This window comes from Oncorhynchus kisutch, linkage group LG5, assembly GCF_002021735.2.
Source record: "Oncorhynchus kisutch isolate 150728-3 linkage group LG5, Okis_V2, whole genome shotgun sequence".
NCBI classification, from domain to species: Eukaryota; Metazoa; Chordata; class Actinopteri; order Salmoniformes; family Salmonidae; genus Oncorhynchus; species Oncorhynchus kisutch.
The window spans coordinates 7,832,956-7,847,725 of record NC_034178.2 but is presented as its reverse complement, the minus strand read 5'-3'; the positions used below and the strand labels follow the sequence as shown (position 1 = coordinate 7,847,725).

Sequence of the window (14,770 nt, the reverse complement as noted above, 5' to 3'; positions counted from 1 at the left end):
TTTACATTCGATTACAGTGTGTTGCGGCTGAGAGGCACGTTCATTATGGCTGCCATGTTCTGTCCTTGGCCCCCGTGGGCTGACTCACAGAAGGTAGAGCCTCCTGTTGCTCCCTGGACCATCTGCAGGACCACAGTCACTGCTTCAGGTCAAATGGCGAATGAGGATGGGTCCTAATGGACTTATGCGTTCCTGTTTGATGGTGGGTGGGTGGGTGGGTGGGTGTGTGTGCGTGTGTGTGCATGCGTGCGTGCATGCGAGAGAGAGCTAGTGAGAAAGAGAGACAGAGCAGTGTGCAATCGACGTACATAAAATGCATACAAAGCATGTCAAGGAGTAATTACACAAAACACAAACAGTCCTAACAGCTGTGTCTAGGCTCATATGTAACTACATATATTTCTGAGACTCATCAAAGAGTCGTCAAGCATAGCTCTGTTTCAGGTTTGTAATTAGATGAAAGTTAGCAGTGTGCTGGTGTTCTTTCTATATGTCAGTGTGGTTGCTGTGGCTCACTTAGCAACACAAATAAACCAGAGAGACAGGGTCCTGCTCCCGCCAGCCTCCCTCCCTCCCTCTCTCGTTCTGCAGAGTCAGCGCTCCTCTCCTAACGCTCGTCACGTCTCTCTCTCGTTTGTTTCTTTCTCTCTCACTCTTTCTCCCTCTCTCCCTTTCCATTCCTCTGCTGCACTCCCTCCTCCCCAGGCAATCCGAGCACCCCTCCCTATCTCTCTCCACCCCTCTCACTTTCGTAAAGGGGTGAAGACCAGGGGAACGGATGGCTCTTCTCTACTCTGCGGAGGACGTGTGAGTGCTGGGAGCATCCGTCATGTGGATTTGAGTCCCTCCTCCTTTCCTTCCCCTGCCTCTCTCACTCCTCTATCCCCCCTCCTCTTCATCCCCTCCCTCTCCTTCTTCGCTTTTATTCTCCATGTAGCTCTGGACCGGCACAATCTTTCAGCTCAGCTGAGATGGAGACCACCCAGAGAGGGCTCAGCGTTGCCCACCGCGGCCAGGGGGAGAGAGGGGTAGAGCGGACTGGCTAGTCAGAGGGGGGTCCTTCACTGGTCCACCCTATACCCTCTCAAGGGCAGTACTCTGGATAGGAAACAGGACAGGTCTTAAGGCTTAGCGCTTTCAGCAAGGAATGACACTTCTGCTTGTTGGACTTCTCCAATATTTTAGCACGGTTACTTACTGAATCCTGATCATGGAGTTTGTGCAAATGTGGTTTTCCCTACTCTGGATTTGAATCTGGATCTAATCGCCATCTGGAGTGCCTGAGTTTTTACAGCCGTAACTGGAACGCATGGACGTCTTTGGTTTCGCAAAGATGGCAAAGCTGTCAGGGTGAGTGTGTGTACCGTGCCGGGACGACGGAAACTAAGCGGGCACGCTGGGAGGGGTTGAGGGTGGCGGGGGTTGTCTCTGCATAGGAACACGGTGTGTGTGACCAATGAGCGAGCAGTCTGTTGTGCCTGGGAGCGGAGTGTGGACTGCAACACAAGCAGTGAGTCAGGACTCAGACCACGGCTTTATGGCTGATCCATAAAGTTCTGAGAGAGAGCGAGATATATATATATATATATATATATATATATGAGCTGAGCGACTGTGTTTGGCCAGATAGTTAAGTTGCAAGAGAGAGTTTGACATAGAGAGTGGGAGAGAGTAAGATAAAGACTAAGGGGAAGTGAAGGTGGGTGAACTATAGAAGTCATCATTTATGTTAGTGAGAAAGGACAGAAAGCAGACATGGAGATGATGTACCAGAGAGCTACAGAGGGAGGAGGGAAGGAGGAACAGAGTAACAACAAGATAAAGCAAGGTAAGTAAAGTGAAGAAGTAGAAAGAGGAGAAGGCCCAACAGGGAATGTGAAAGAGATAGAGGAAGATAGGGGGGGGCTCTTCATTGACTTGAAGCAGAAGAGGTTCCATAAGTAGAATGTTGTTGTAATGATGAATAGCAGAGAGCACAATTCTTCCTGATCTCTGTTACTTCCTGATCTTTGTGCTTCTAGTCCACACACACACATGCACACACACGCAAACAGAGCCTGTAGCACACACAAACACTAACACAATCACACACACAGACGTTGGGATGTTCCCTCACTTGAGTGGGGTCGCAACATTTTAAACCTCAGCACACAGAGAGAGGTCTACAGCTGGAATGAATCATTCTCTCTCTTGTGAAGTAGTGGGAGTGTGTGGCGTAGCTCGGCACCTCAAGTTTGCAGAGGCCCGGGAATTTCTGGGTTCCTTCGAGGGATTCCTTTAAGAGAGATGAGGCAGCTATGTGGATCTAGTTGGGGCTGTTCTAGTTGTTGGCTAGAAAATTATCAAACGGGGGTTATTGATGCTTATCGATGTCTCTATATTGTTTCCAGGGGCGCAACTTTCACTGGGGATTCTGAAATTGCATTTTTGTCCACACCAGTTTTATCACTGGAATGTGATACAAAGCGATGCAACGGTGTGCTTTAGGATCATGCGAATGGCTCCGAGCGTTCGAGTAGACTGTTTGGAGTGTTTATCAGACTATATATATACACAGTGCCAGTCAAAGGTTTGGACACACCTATTTATTCCAGGGGTTTTCTTTATTTTTACTATTTTCTACATTGTAGAATAATAGTGAAGACATCAAAATTATGAAATAACAAATATGGAACCATGTAGTAACCCAAAAAGTGTTAAACAAATCATAATATATAGTAGCCACTCTTTGCCTTGATGACAGCTTTTCAACTGGAATGCTTTTCCAACAGTCTTGAAGGAGTTCCCACATATGCTGAGCACTTGTTGGGTACTCTGTGGTCCAACTCTTCCCAAACCACCTCAATTGGGTTGATGTCAGGTGCTTGTGGAGGCCAGGTCATCTGATGCAGCACTCCATCACTCTCCTTCTTGGTCAAATATCCCATACACAGCCTGGTGGTGAGTTGGGTCATTGTCCTGTTGAAAAACAAATTATAGTCCCACTAAGCCCAAACCAAATGGGATGGCGTATCGCTGCAGAATGCTGTGGTAGCCATGCTGGTTAAGTGTACCTTGAATTCTAAGGTCAAGTTTTGCTGGTTCCATCGATAAAAGATCATAACGATAATTTCAAGTTTTACCGCCACAGTCGACCGTTGAATTATTCTATGAATCTGCTGTTTCTCAGAGCAAGGTGCAAGCAGTGTCACATATATGTTTGAATATAGATATCAGAGAGGCAGCCAGCCGGGAGAAACCAATAGGTTAGCGCAGGAAAACCACACATTTCTTGATTTGAGTCACGCTAATCCTCCCAAGGGATTTTGACGGGTGATCACCACTGCACACATGACCCCCCGCTTCATTCGACTGGATGAAATCGCTGAAGCATGTCACCCTCTGTCCGTGTATCTGTCAGTCAGTCAGCGAGAGAGAGAAAGAAAGGACAGACAAGAATAGGGGAACAAATAAATACACAACAATGCGGCCTTGTATTATGAAAGAAAAGATTGAGGGATTTTATAAGAGGAGGTTGTTGCTCGTGGAGGTCTGAGTAGGGACACTGTAAAGACACCCGCATGTTGTGTGGGTAGTTAGTGTTGATTATGTAGAGTCTACGTAAGGGATAATCAACGAGGGGCTATGCGTTCTGTGGAAAATAATGAACGACGTCAAAGATTTTTATAACTAAACCAAGATAGACCACAATGGGAACAAATGAGTCTTAGCAGGCAGAAAAAGCAAGGTGGTAGGCGCCTGTGCAATAACTCAATTTGCCTTTGCACTCCTTCTAAACAGAGCGATTTTTAAAAAAACTTTGCAAAGGGTAAAGTCTACAAAACTTAGTCCACCCTTTTCATAACAGATTCTAGTTTTGGGAACAGAAAGCTGTATTGAGATCAAATATTTAATTGATGAGAACATTTGCAGAATCTCATTCCATCTTCTCCCACTGCCCCACCAGTGGGCTTCCTCTCACTACCATATTTGGTAGTGAGTGGAAACGCTAATCGGATGCTTCACAATTATACATCCAGTGAAATATCTGTCTCATTGTTCTATCTGTGAAGATGTGGAAGAGAACACATAGAGCCCTGAGTTGATTATCCCTTTTATACCATGGTTATAATTTAACACATTTGCCAGTAGAAATGTGTCAATTTCCCGGTAGAAAAGTGTTCAACATCCAATGAAGTAGCTGGCAAGTTAACTAGATAGCTATACTAGTTGCTGTGGTAACCACACAAACATACTTGCTTGTTTTGCTAATCAAACCATCAGTCCTAGCATGCTATTATGTTATGAAAATCGAATTCAACAGCACCAATAAAGTTTTCAATTAAACTTTTGCTTTAAAAAGCAGCTCAAACCAAATATGTGAGAATTAACTATAGCCATTTAATTCTACCTTGCTGATATACTGTGCGTTATAGGGAATTATAAAATGGATGGGTCTAATCTTGAATGCTGATTGGTTAAAACCGCATTCAAGGCGGTGTCTATTCCACAAGTTACCACCGGCTAAATATATGATGTTAAAATGCCTATTTACTCTGTTCCATCTGTCTCATCAGCCCAGCCAAGCAAATTATAAACGTGATCTCCACTATAAAAAGCATCGCGACATTATCTCACATTTAGTTTTCAACAGTGGAGATGTGTATAAACCTTGCTGCCTGTCTCTCCGACAATAGCAGCATTGTTTCAATATTCAAATTCAATCTCCAGCTGTCCCATAGTAATGAACGTGTTGGGAGTCGGGATGAAACAGACAGGCAGGCAGCGTTTCTCAGCCAGTCGAAATCATGAATCAGCTGGCCTCGTGTTTATGGATATATACAAACAAATGTAAATTGAAAAAAGGTCAAACGAAATTAAGTGCAGCTAGTTTGCAGTCTTTCCAGCGTCACTTTGACGTGATTGTGTTCGCTGTGTTGTTGGCTAGCTCCTCTGAACAATAGTGTTCTGACGAGAGAGCACGTTTTCTCTGCAAGGCGAAATTGCTACAAAACAGCTTAAACAAATGCAAATGCAGCTACTGTTGTTATTCTGGCTGCACTGTTGACGTAGTTCGCTAGCTAGCAAGTAAGGGATAAGAACGTTGCCAGCCAGTATGTCCATAGATACAAAACAAAAAGACTGAACGACTGGGTCGCGTCTCTGGCAACCGAACCGATAGAACAACCAGCCGGCTTGGGTAGCAACCCTAGATTTGTGTCGGGACTCTATCTTGTAGAAGGATGAAATAGTATGAATAAATGTATAAAAATAACATTTTTAATGAAAATATGTAATCATTATTTGAATATGTTGGTAACCCGTATAAAAGTGATAATGCCCTCGAAGCTGGTGTTTGGAGGACATATTGGCATGGTTCTAACAACACCCGTGCCAATATATCCTCCAAACACCATCTTCTCAGGCATTATCACATTAATAATGCATGCTCTAGAATGCCCTTCAAGCCTATAACAAATGAGTATTCAACAATGCCATGGTATAATGTTGGTTATGTAGTTTATACTGTTGTTTATACTGTTGATTATGTAGTTTCTACTGTTGATTATGTCCCAATAGGCATTGTGGAAAATATTAGTCACTGGGTCTCAAACACCAGTGTAAGTCAGAGGACCGAGTTGGGAAACGCTGGTGTAAGTTATATGTTGTAAGAAGATACTTGAAATAGAAAATGGCTACTGGGCTGTTTGGGGTTTTGGCAATATCTTGAAATGAAGCTATTGTAATTATCTGTTCAATTGTTGTTGTTTTTTGCTTTTGCCAAGCAACAAGAAGGAAACTCATGTTTGATTATCCTGCCCACCTTCCAGTGGTATAGAGTAACATAGTTAGCAACCAAACTTGATCTCATGAACGCGGATCTCCAAAACATTGATTTAAACTAGAAAGTCATCTTCAGCCAAGGAAATTAAGTCCACTGCTTGGAATAAATCAGTTTGCTTGTTTTGTTTTTAGTTGAAGCAACATTCTTCTCGGCGGAAGCCACCTGCATGCATCAACTTTTAATCAGATGTGGTGTCGAAGAGACAAATACGGCCGACAACACCATATTCAAAATGATAGCCTGTATAGACAGAGGATTAATCATACAGTAGCATTTCTAACTTCTGGTTACACTGAGGAGATCAAGCACATCCTCTTCTCTCCTCCATTTATCACCAGCGTCCCCCAGATCAATTATGGAAATAAAGCAAGCAAACAACCTTTTTTTTTGCTTTCAATTTAAATTCTTGCTTACCCCATCTCTGGCAGGAAAATAAATTCGCTTTCAGGGAGAGTTCACTTACATTATGATTTGCACCAAGCGACTGAACGGAACAGAACTGAACTTTGGGTCCCAAGTCCTCTGGTTAGTTTGTTTTGACAGCAGTTTGTGTCAAAGTAATTGTCAGATTTTGGTCTGATCCCTACATGCTCTTCGATAGTGCCTTTTAGCAGATGCTATTTCCAACTTCTCTCTGTTTTACTTTCCATGCATTTCTGGAGGGGAGTGTTTCTGTTCCTGAGCACTGATCAAGTTAGAGTTATCCTGTTTGGAAAATGTTTAATGTTTTTAATGTTGACCTTCACGTTTCAATTGAGGGTTCTACAGTTAAGTGGGTGATATCAGCTTCTATGTTAGATTACAACCACAGCCTTCAGTTCTGAGGAACTGAGCTGTTTTAAAAATATATAGCATCTTGTTTTGGAGTATATAGAAAGTGTCTCTCTGAGTGGTGGGCTAAAGTCGGATTTATAAATAAGCCTCTATGTTTGAAGAGAGAATCATCTATAAGGTACATATTGGCACTCTGTGCTCAACCAACCTGGCCTCAGGGCAATTTGTAAGATTTAGTACGTACATTTCTTTCATTCATTGAGTATGATATATTACATTAAGTTACACTATGAATTAAATAGTGGTCGTACACTATGATACGAATTAGAGAAATTCTAGTGTCATACGTCTTACCCAGTCATACAATATCATAGGAATTGGATTAAGTAATGTATTATACTTTTAGGGACGTATGGTATTATACATATTTCTCTGAGACCAGGCTGCTTGTTGCTCTGTAACAACAAAGGACAATTCCTAGGTGAATTTACGTTGCTGGTATGGAGAACTAATAACAAAGGTTAGGAGAATGTACATAGCAGGTTAGGTGAATTAGGTTAAGGTTAGGGGACGGGTTAGCAAAAAGTGTACAGTTCCCGTCAAACAAGCAACCTTGGTTTGCTAGACAGTGCTTGTAATCCTCCCCGACCCATGGCCGGCGTTATGGGCGGGCCTTAGAGAACTAGCCCGGCCTGCCGTATCTCCTTGCCAGTCCAAATAAAATATTGATAATTTATTTGACCGAGATGCGCGATGACAGAAACACTCATCAATCTCAGCTAATTCATCTGAGCGAGTGACACAGCGCCGCTCTGTCTCAGTATGTGTAGACCATGTATCTGATGCTGTCTGGACCAAAATACCAAAACATGTCATAGTATTTCTGTCCAGACAGCATCAGATACATGAGCTACATATAGAGGGGCGCTGTTTCGCTCGCCTGGAAACTTTCTCTGTTTCGCTCGCCTGGAAACTTTCTCTCTTCCTCTCTGTTTCAGCAGAGAGGAAGAGGCGAAACAAGAGGGTTCACTCACAATCTGTCCAGTGTAAACCCAGTGTGTTTCTATGGGAATAATATGCAGACCTAACCTTGTCGCCTGCCTTCCCACCTTTGGGACAAAGACTCCCATTGTTAGGGCGGAGACATGAGCATCATCATTATATACAGATCTCTTCTTTCAGTCTCCTGAGAATTGGAAAGGAAAGTTGGTGAATGCTCAGTGCACTGTTAGGATGCTGGATTGCCCTAAAGTAAAACCAAAATTTTATTTATTTATTTTAACCTATTTATTTAACCTTTATTTAACTAGGAAAATCAGTTAAGAACAAATTCTTATTTACAATGACTGCCTACCCCAGCCAAACCCTAACCCGGACGACGACGCTGGGCCAATTGTGCGGCCCTATGGGACTCCCAATCACGGACGGTTGTGATACAGCCTGGAATCGAACCAGCGTCTGTAGTGACGCCTCAAGCACTGAGATGCCGTGCCTTAGACCACTGCCCCATATATAAGAATTTGAATTTGAACTTTTAGATTTGTATCATTTTGCTTCAGATTTGTATGATTAACCACGTGACAATGACTTAGAAACGTAAACGTTATTAATGAAATGAAACTGTTCCACGAAAATGTGCATATAAGAAAGTTCATAACTGTCATTCAGATCGGTAGAAATTCTAGGTTAAAATTGTAAGATTTCCCAAACTTGAAACTCACGAGCTGCCTATGGTCTTTACTATAACACCCATTAAAAAAATGGTGTGGATGCGCAAGCACGTGCACACATAGGAGGTCCGGTGAAAAATGACTGGACCGCATATTGCAACCAACTGATTCGTTCTGGCGCCAGTTCTGCACGGACCAACCCCCCTACTTTCGTTTCTGTCATTTATTTGGTTTCAGGTAACCATACCGTTCTTGATGTAACATAACATGACTAAAGCTAGTTAGGGATAGGCGGGACGCCTATGTACCAACTGGCCAATTGCCAGGGAAAATGCAGAGCGCCAGATTCAAATAAAATACTATACAATTCAAACTTTCATTAAATAACACATGTAAGATACTCAATTAAAGCTACACTCGTTGTGAATCCAGCCAACATGTATAAGAAGCTATTATCTGATAGCCTGCGCCATCTGCACCAGCAGTAAACAAAGGAGTTAGCATATTTCAACCCTGCAGGCGCTACACAAAACGCTGAAATAAAATATAAAACATGCATTACCTTTGACAAGCTTCTTTTGTTGGCACTACAATATGTCCCATAAACATCACAATTGGTCCTTTTGTTCGATTAATTCCGTCCATATATATCCAAAATGTCCATTTATAAAGCGCGTTTGACCCAGAAAAAAACAGCTTACAAAAAACACAACATCACTACAAAATATTTCAGAGGTTGCCTATAAAGGTTGCCAAAATATGCCAAAATATTTCAAACTACTTTTGTAATACAACTTTAGGTATTTTTAAACGTTAATAATCTATCAAATTGTAGACGGGGCAATCTGTGTTCAATACTGGAATGAAAACAAACCAGCGCCACTTTTCACGTCTTGCGCAACTCACAAAAGTGTACCCAGTTCCTAGTTTGCCTACTTCTTCATTGCACAAAGGAATAACCTCAACCAAATTCCAAAGACTGGTGACATCCAGTGGAAGCGGTAGGAACTGAAAACAGGTTCCTAAGAAATATCCCTTGGCAATAACAAGTCAGGAAACAGAAAGAGGCAAAAATAATTTACAATTCTGAACAGTTAGTCCTCTGGGTTTTGCCTGCTACATAAGTTCTGTTATACTCACAGACATGATTCAAACAGTTTTAGAAACTTCAGAGTGTTTTCTATCCAAATCTATGAATAATATGCATATCTTATATTCTTGGCATGAGTAGCAGGAAGTTGAAATTGGGCACGCTATTTATCCAAAAGTGAAAATTCTGCCCCCTAGCCCCAAGAGGATTTATTTTAATGGAGGTACACACATTTACGTAAAACAGCCTTTGCCTGTCCAGTGAGTCCAGCTTGGCTCAACAAACAGCTACAAAAGAAAATGATTTATATTATTCATATGTTTTATGCGATTCATTCAAATTGGTAATTTGCATCTCATTAGAATATAGTTATTGTCTCATGCTCTAGTCTAGTGTGTCTGGGACCTGTTTGGTTTAGGACTTTCCAGTCTAGCGTTTAATCCGCTAATGATGTCAACTCACTCAGCGATTTGTTTTGCTCTAGATAGTATCACTCACTCACTACATGGATTCACAGTTAACGACAAGCTGAGAGAAAGAGACCAAGACATTAGTGGATGTCAACAGGCACAAGCACACGCAGACCGACAGACACGCAGACCGACAGACACACATACATACACATACCCACCCCCCTGTCCCTTCGCTGAAGACTACATTAACGGTGGTAGAAAAAGTACTCAATTGTCATACTTAATAGGAAATGACTCAAGTGAAAGTGAGTCACCCAGTAAAATACTACTTTAGTGTTTAGTAAGTCCGCGAGGCAGTTTAGTGGGTCCGTGAGTCCGCGAGGCAGTAGGTAAGATAACGTATTATATTGATAGGTACATGAATTCAAATCAAATGTTATTTATCACATGCGCAAATACAACAGGTTAGATCTTACCGTGAAATGCGAACTTACAAGCTCTTAACTAACAATGCAGTTCAGGAAATAGTAAAGAAAATATTTACTAAATAAATTGAAGTGAAAAAAATAAGCAAAAAGTAACAATAAAATGACATAACAATAACGAGGCTGAGTACCGGTACCGAGTCAATGTGCGGGGTACAGGTTTGTCGAGGTCATTTGTAAAGTGACTATGCATAGAATTTGATCATATTGCTGTCCTGCCTGAGCATTCAAAATGTAATGAGTACATTTGGTTGCCAGCGAAAATGTATGGGAGTTAAAACTACAGATTTTCTTTACAAATGAAGTAGTGTAAAAGTAAAAATGATCCAAATACAGATACGGAAGTACAGTAAGTATTTTTACTTAGTTACTTTACACCACTTAAATACTACTGCTGAAACAGCACTGAAACAGCACTGAAACAGCACTGAAACAGCACTGAAACAGCACTGCTCTTTGGCACTAATGATTATCTTTTGTGGTCTTGTTTGGGATATATTTGTCTTGTATTTAGTGATGCTTGTTCTGTGGGATTTTTATCTGTGGGATTTGTGTTTTGCTATTGCAGATGTTGCATTCATCTGTTTTTAACACTGGCGAACGTGATGCACCCCAACCCCACCACAAAATCTGTATGTATGCACACAAGCTGCTACCATCAGCTGGGGCTTTGTCAACGAGAACCTGCACAGACCTCTTAATGATCGCTTCACGAGACTTGTGTTTCCTTATTGTCTAAGAAAGTTGAAGAACCCAATCTGGCTTTCCGGACAATTTATAATAATGACTGAACCCAATCTGGCAACCTGGAGCATTTATTAAAATGGATGAATATCAAAAAAAGCTTTTATGAGCCATTTAGGAAATCTAGGTCTACAACATCTGACTGCAATATACGCGCTCCCTTTTTCGTATGTGTGTGATGTGTTTAGTCAGTTTTCATACTGAAATGAATTATACTATCCTATGTGCCAGCCTGGCTAACATGCCAGCTCCCTGTCACACTTTGGCATGCTGAACATGTTTGCACAAACAGGTCTGGGACCAGGGCTAGGCTAGAATCATACTGTCTGGAATGTGTTCTATTTAACCCCAACATCAGTTTGGGCAGAAAATAGAAGATTTACAAATACATCTTGTTCTGCAACTGATAATATATCAATATTGTAAACAATGTTATCTAAACAAATCATGTCCACATTGTACTACTAACATACAAGTGATCAGGTTATCTCAGGGTTACCAGTACATTGAAGTGGGAGGAGAACAATGTGAGAAATGGCTGGATTAAATTATTTTCCAACAATTAAAATGACAGTGATTATCTCTAATCTGTGGTTTTGAAATATCCCTCTTGAATGACCTACAGAGTTTGTTTTATTCCGAATTAGCATGGCCATTGCAAACTATCACAGATGTGACCTAGCCCTCTGAATCACTTTGTTAATGAGTGAGGTGTGTGTCAGCCGGCCAAATAAGGGGCCAAATAATGGGCTATAATTCAATGTCATAACTTTATGTTAATGCATCCTTTAACTGAAGGACGATACAGGTTGAAATATTCAATGGACAGGTGCCTCTAGATTATAGGAAGTCAAACCAAATATATTGAATGCCCTAGTAGAATATTTCCTTTCCACATCATTCAGTACTCAAGGACACACCACTTGAAGAGGATATTTGGCCTATATGATTGTTGTTTGAAGGACTAGGAACAAAGGTGTTCAGCTCCAGCCTTTGAGTCATGAGTTGAGTCATGAGTTGAATACTGATAGTCTCCATCCCTCTGTGTGTGAGTGAGTCTTGCTGGCTGGCTGGCTAGTGGGGCCTACTGAGGATGTACTGTTCTTACTGTTCTGCTGCAGAGGGTCATGCTTTGCTGTGGGCTTCCTGCCAGACCATGTGCCAGGGTTAAAACAACAACCCTCGCCACTACCACCATTACCACCAGCAGCCTCCATGGCAGCCTCCTACAGCGTGCACACCCCCACGACCCTCTCTCTCTGTCTCTTTGCTCTGCCTATGGGTTTCCTGCTACTGTCACTCAGGGACAGGAAGAGGGGCATGGCTTTGTTTTGTTCTGCCTTTCATGTTCTTCTCCTTCTGATCTGTGCTCCCTTGAAGCACAGTGTGATAGGTATGGGGATGTCAGAACAGGTTATGTCATTTATTGTAAGATCAGAGCAATCGGCGTCAATGGAGGTGTGTGTGCGTGCACGTGTGCGGTATACACACACTTGACTTGATGCGACTGTAAACTACACGGACACGAAGGAGTATCAAGGCGCCACCCAGAGAATGTAGCTGATAGCTGTAACTGTATCATTGCATTCGTTACTGAGTATCAAGACTGTTCATTTAGCCAGTTGACGTACATCATTATACATAGCAGAGCCATGAATGAATAGCAATCAAAATAAGAGCATGGGGAGGCCTGTGAGAACCATAGCCTGTCATGGTCTGTGTGTGCCGGCAAGGAGACCAAAAGGCTCAGGGGCTATGTTAGTGTGTGTGAGTGACAGAGAGAGCGAGAGAGAGTCACTAAGTGACAGTGAAGAAAGAGAATTTGCGGGCTTTGTCATTCCAGCAATGTGCTTTTTGACCTTCCATTTGAGTAAATTGCTGCATCAAGGTGATTGCAGTGAGTAGTGCGGCTTCAGTATGGTGGCTGGGTTGAGCACTAGTGCTGTCCATGGTGCTGAACAATTCAGGGCTACTGGTGGTGCTGAATGGAAACCTAAACCCCTTGTTTTTCATAGTGGAACATCATGCTTTTCCCATGCTCTAAAGCAATGAACTCTAAATGAATAGCAATTAACTCTGAGTAACAAAATCCCAATAAAACTGCAAGGTTATCCACTTAAAATGTACATTTTTGATAACTCAAAGCTTCCATACATTGCCTTTTAACAACAGCTGCCTCTGCAAAACGCTTGCAGTTTTCATGTGGTCCTCAGCATTCCCTCGTCCAGGCCTATAGTGCATCCTCCCTGGACAAAATGTTCAGAGCAGAGCATGGGTTGTGGTATGGCTGGGTTACATAAAATGTCGCTGTGAGAGCTGAAGCATGTTGCCTTCTTCAGAAAGCCATGCTGTATTAATAGGGAGCACTTTGAGGGCATCTTTTAAAGACATGGAGGGATGTTTCATTTATGACTCTCTGAAGCACCACAGACCGACATGGGAGGGGAGAGGAATCTCTAGTAGGCTGCTGGTGGTGGAAAAAGTTAATGGGATGCCTTGAGTCACAGCTCTTGGATGGTGATGAAGTCAAGATCATAGATTTACGATGTGTAGAATTTGCATTAAACGTGGCCGATGGCAACCATATTGGTGGGGCTATTTGTATCTCCAGCTTGACTAATTTTATACCACATTCTGACCACATGACCTGTGAAGATGTACGCTGTCTAGGTAGGTCTAAGTAGAATTTAAAACCCTCTCCATTCTGCCGTGTCTATTTCTACAGTTTGGAGCAGAGTGCAGAAGTGATAAAATGGCTCCTAGCAGAGTGTTTTAGTCATCCACAGGGAATGTTGCAGAACCACATAGGGACACACTGATGCTCTCTAGCCACTGCCTTTGTGTCCTTTTCTATAATTCATGGCAGGGAACCAGACCTCCACACACTTTAGATGGATGATCCCCAGATGGAGGGAGAGTAACCTGGGTTGTTCGTGGAAAAAAAGCCTAAAATATACTCGTCCGGGATCACTTTAGCCTTTGCTCTCTGCAACTGTAGAATTCCCGCCGAACAAGGGAGGCCTTTTAGCCAATAAATAATGAAAAACAACTATATTGTGAAAATACGCTGTAAAGAAACACAAAATTTAGGCAGATTTTTCACAAATGTTAATGTTTCCTGTCCCCAATAACTTGTCTCAATTGTATGACTGAGGTGCTCTCTTGTCGTTGGATATTTCTATGCCCTCCACCCAGTCTTGGAGCGAAGGGGGGTATTAGCCTAGTTATTCCTTACAGTGTAAAAAGAGAGGCAGGGCTCGGGGAGGGAGATTGTAGCATCTCTTTTTGACATTGTGCTAATGGAGACTAACGCATCATGGAAAAGCTATTAGCATGTGTGTGGCTGGCTGAATGTCTGGGTAGAGACCTAGGTAGTGGGGGGAGAACGGGTTTTTAACCAGGGCTCGCACTCTCTCTCACTGTCTCTCTCTCTCGGTCTAGCCTCTTTACCCCTGCTTGCTGGAGCATGTTGAGTGAGGAGCCGTCCAAGCTGAACATACTGCTGTGTGGAGTGTGACGAAAGCCTGCTAGCACTAACGGCATGAGGTCTCCTCAGCCATCAGAGCTCGACAAGAATGTGATTCTCTGAACCAAGCGATAATTGTTCTGATGATCATAGCTGGCGGTGGTGCAACAGAATAGTCCACAATTAGATGGGTATTTGAGGATGGGAGCACTCGGGAAAAGGAAAATGGCTTTTGACACACTTCTTGCTTGAAGAATAGGACAATGCTGGACTCCATACTCTCCTTTCTGCTCCAACATAGATG

General features: G+C 42.5%; 1 protein-coding gene across 1 annotated transcript in view; it reads left to right on the top strand.

Moving 5' to 3' along the window:
- The first annotated feature begins 720 nt into the window (after window positions 1-720).
- Window positions 721-14,770, top strand: part of LOC109890413 (FERM and PDZ domain-containing protein 4-like) — a 36,937-nt gene continuing 22,887 nt past the window's right edge. The window contains exon 1 of the mRNA XM_031824341.1: window positions 721-1,350. Coding sequence (XP_031680201.1) covers window positions 1,310-1,350 — 41 coding nt within the window. The 5' untranslated portion in view covers window positions 721-1,309. The remainder of the gene's footprint in view (window positions 1,351-14,770) is intronic.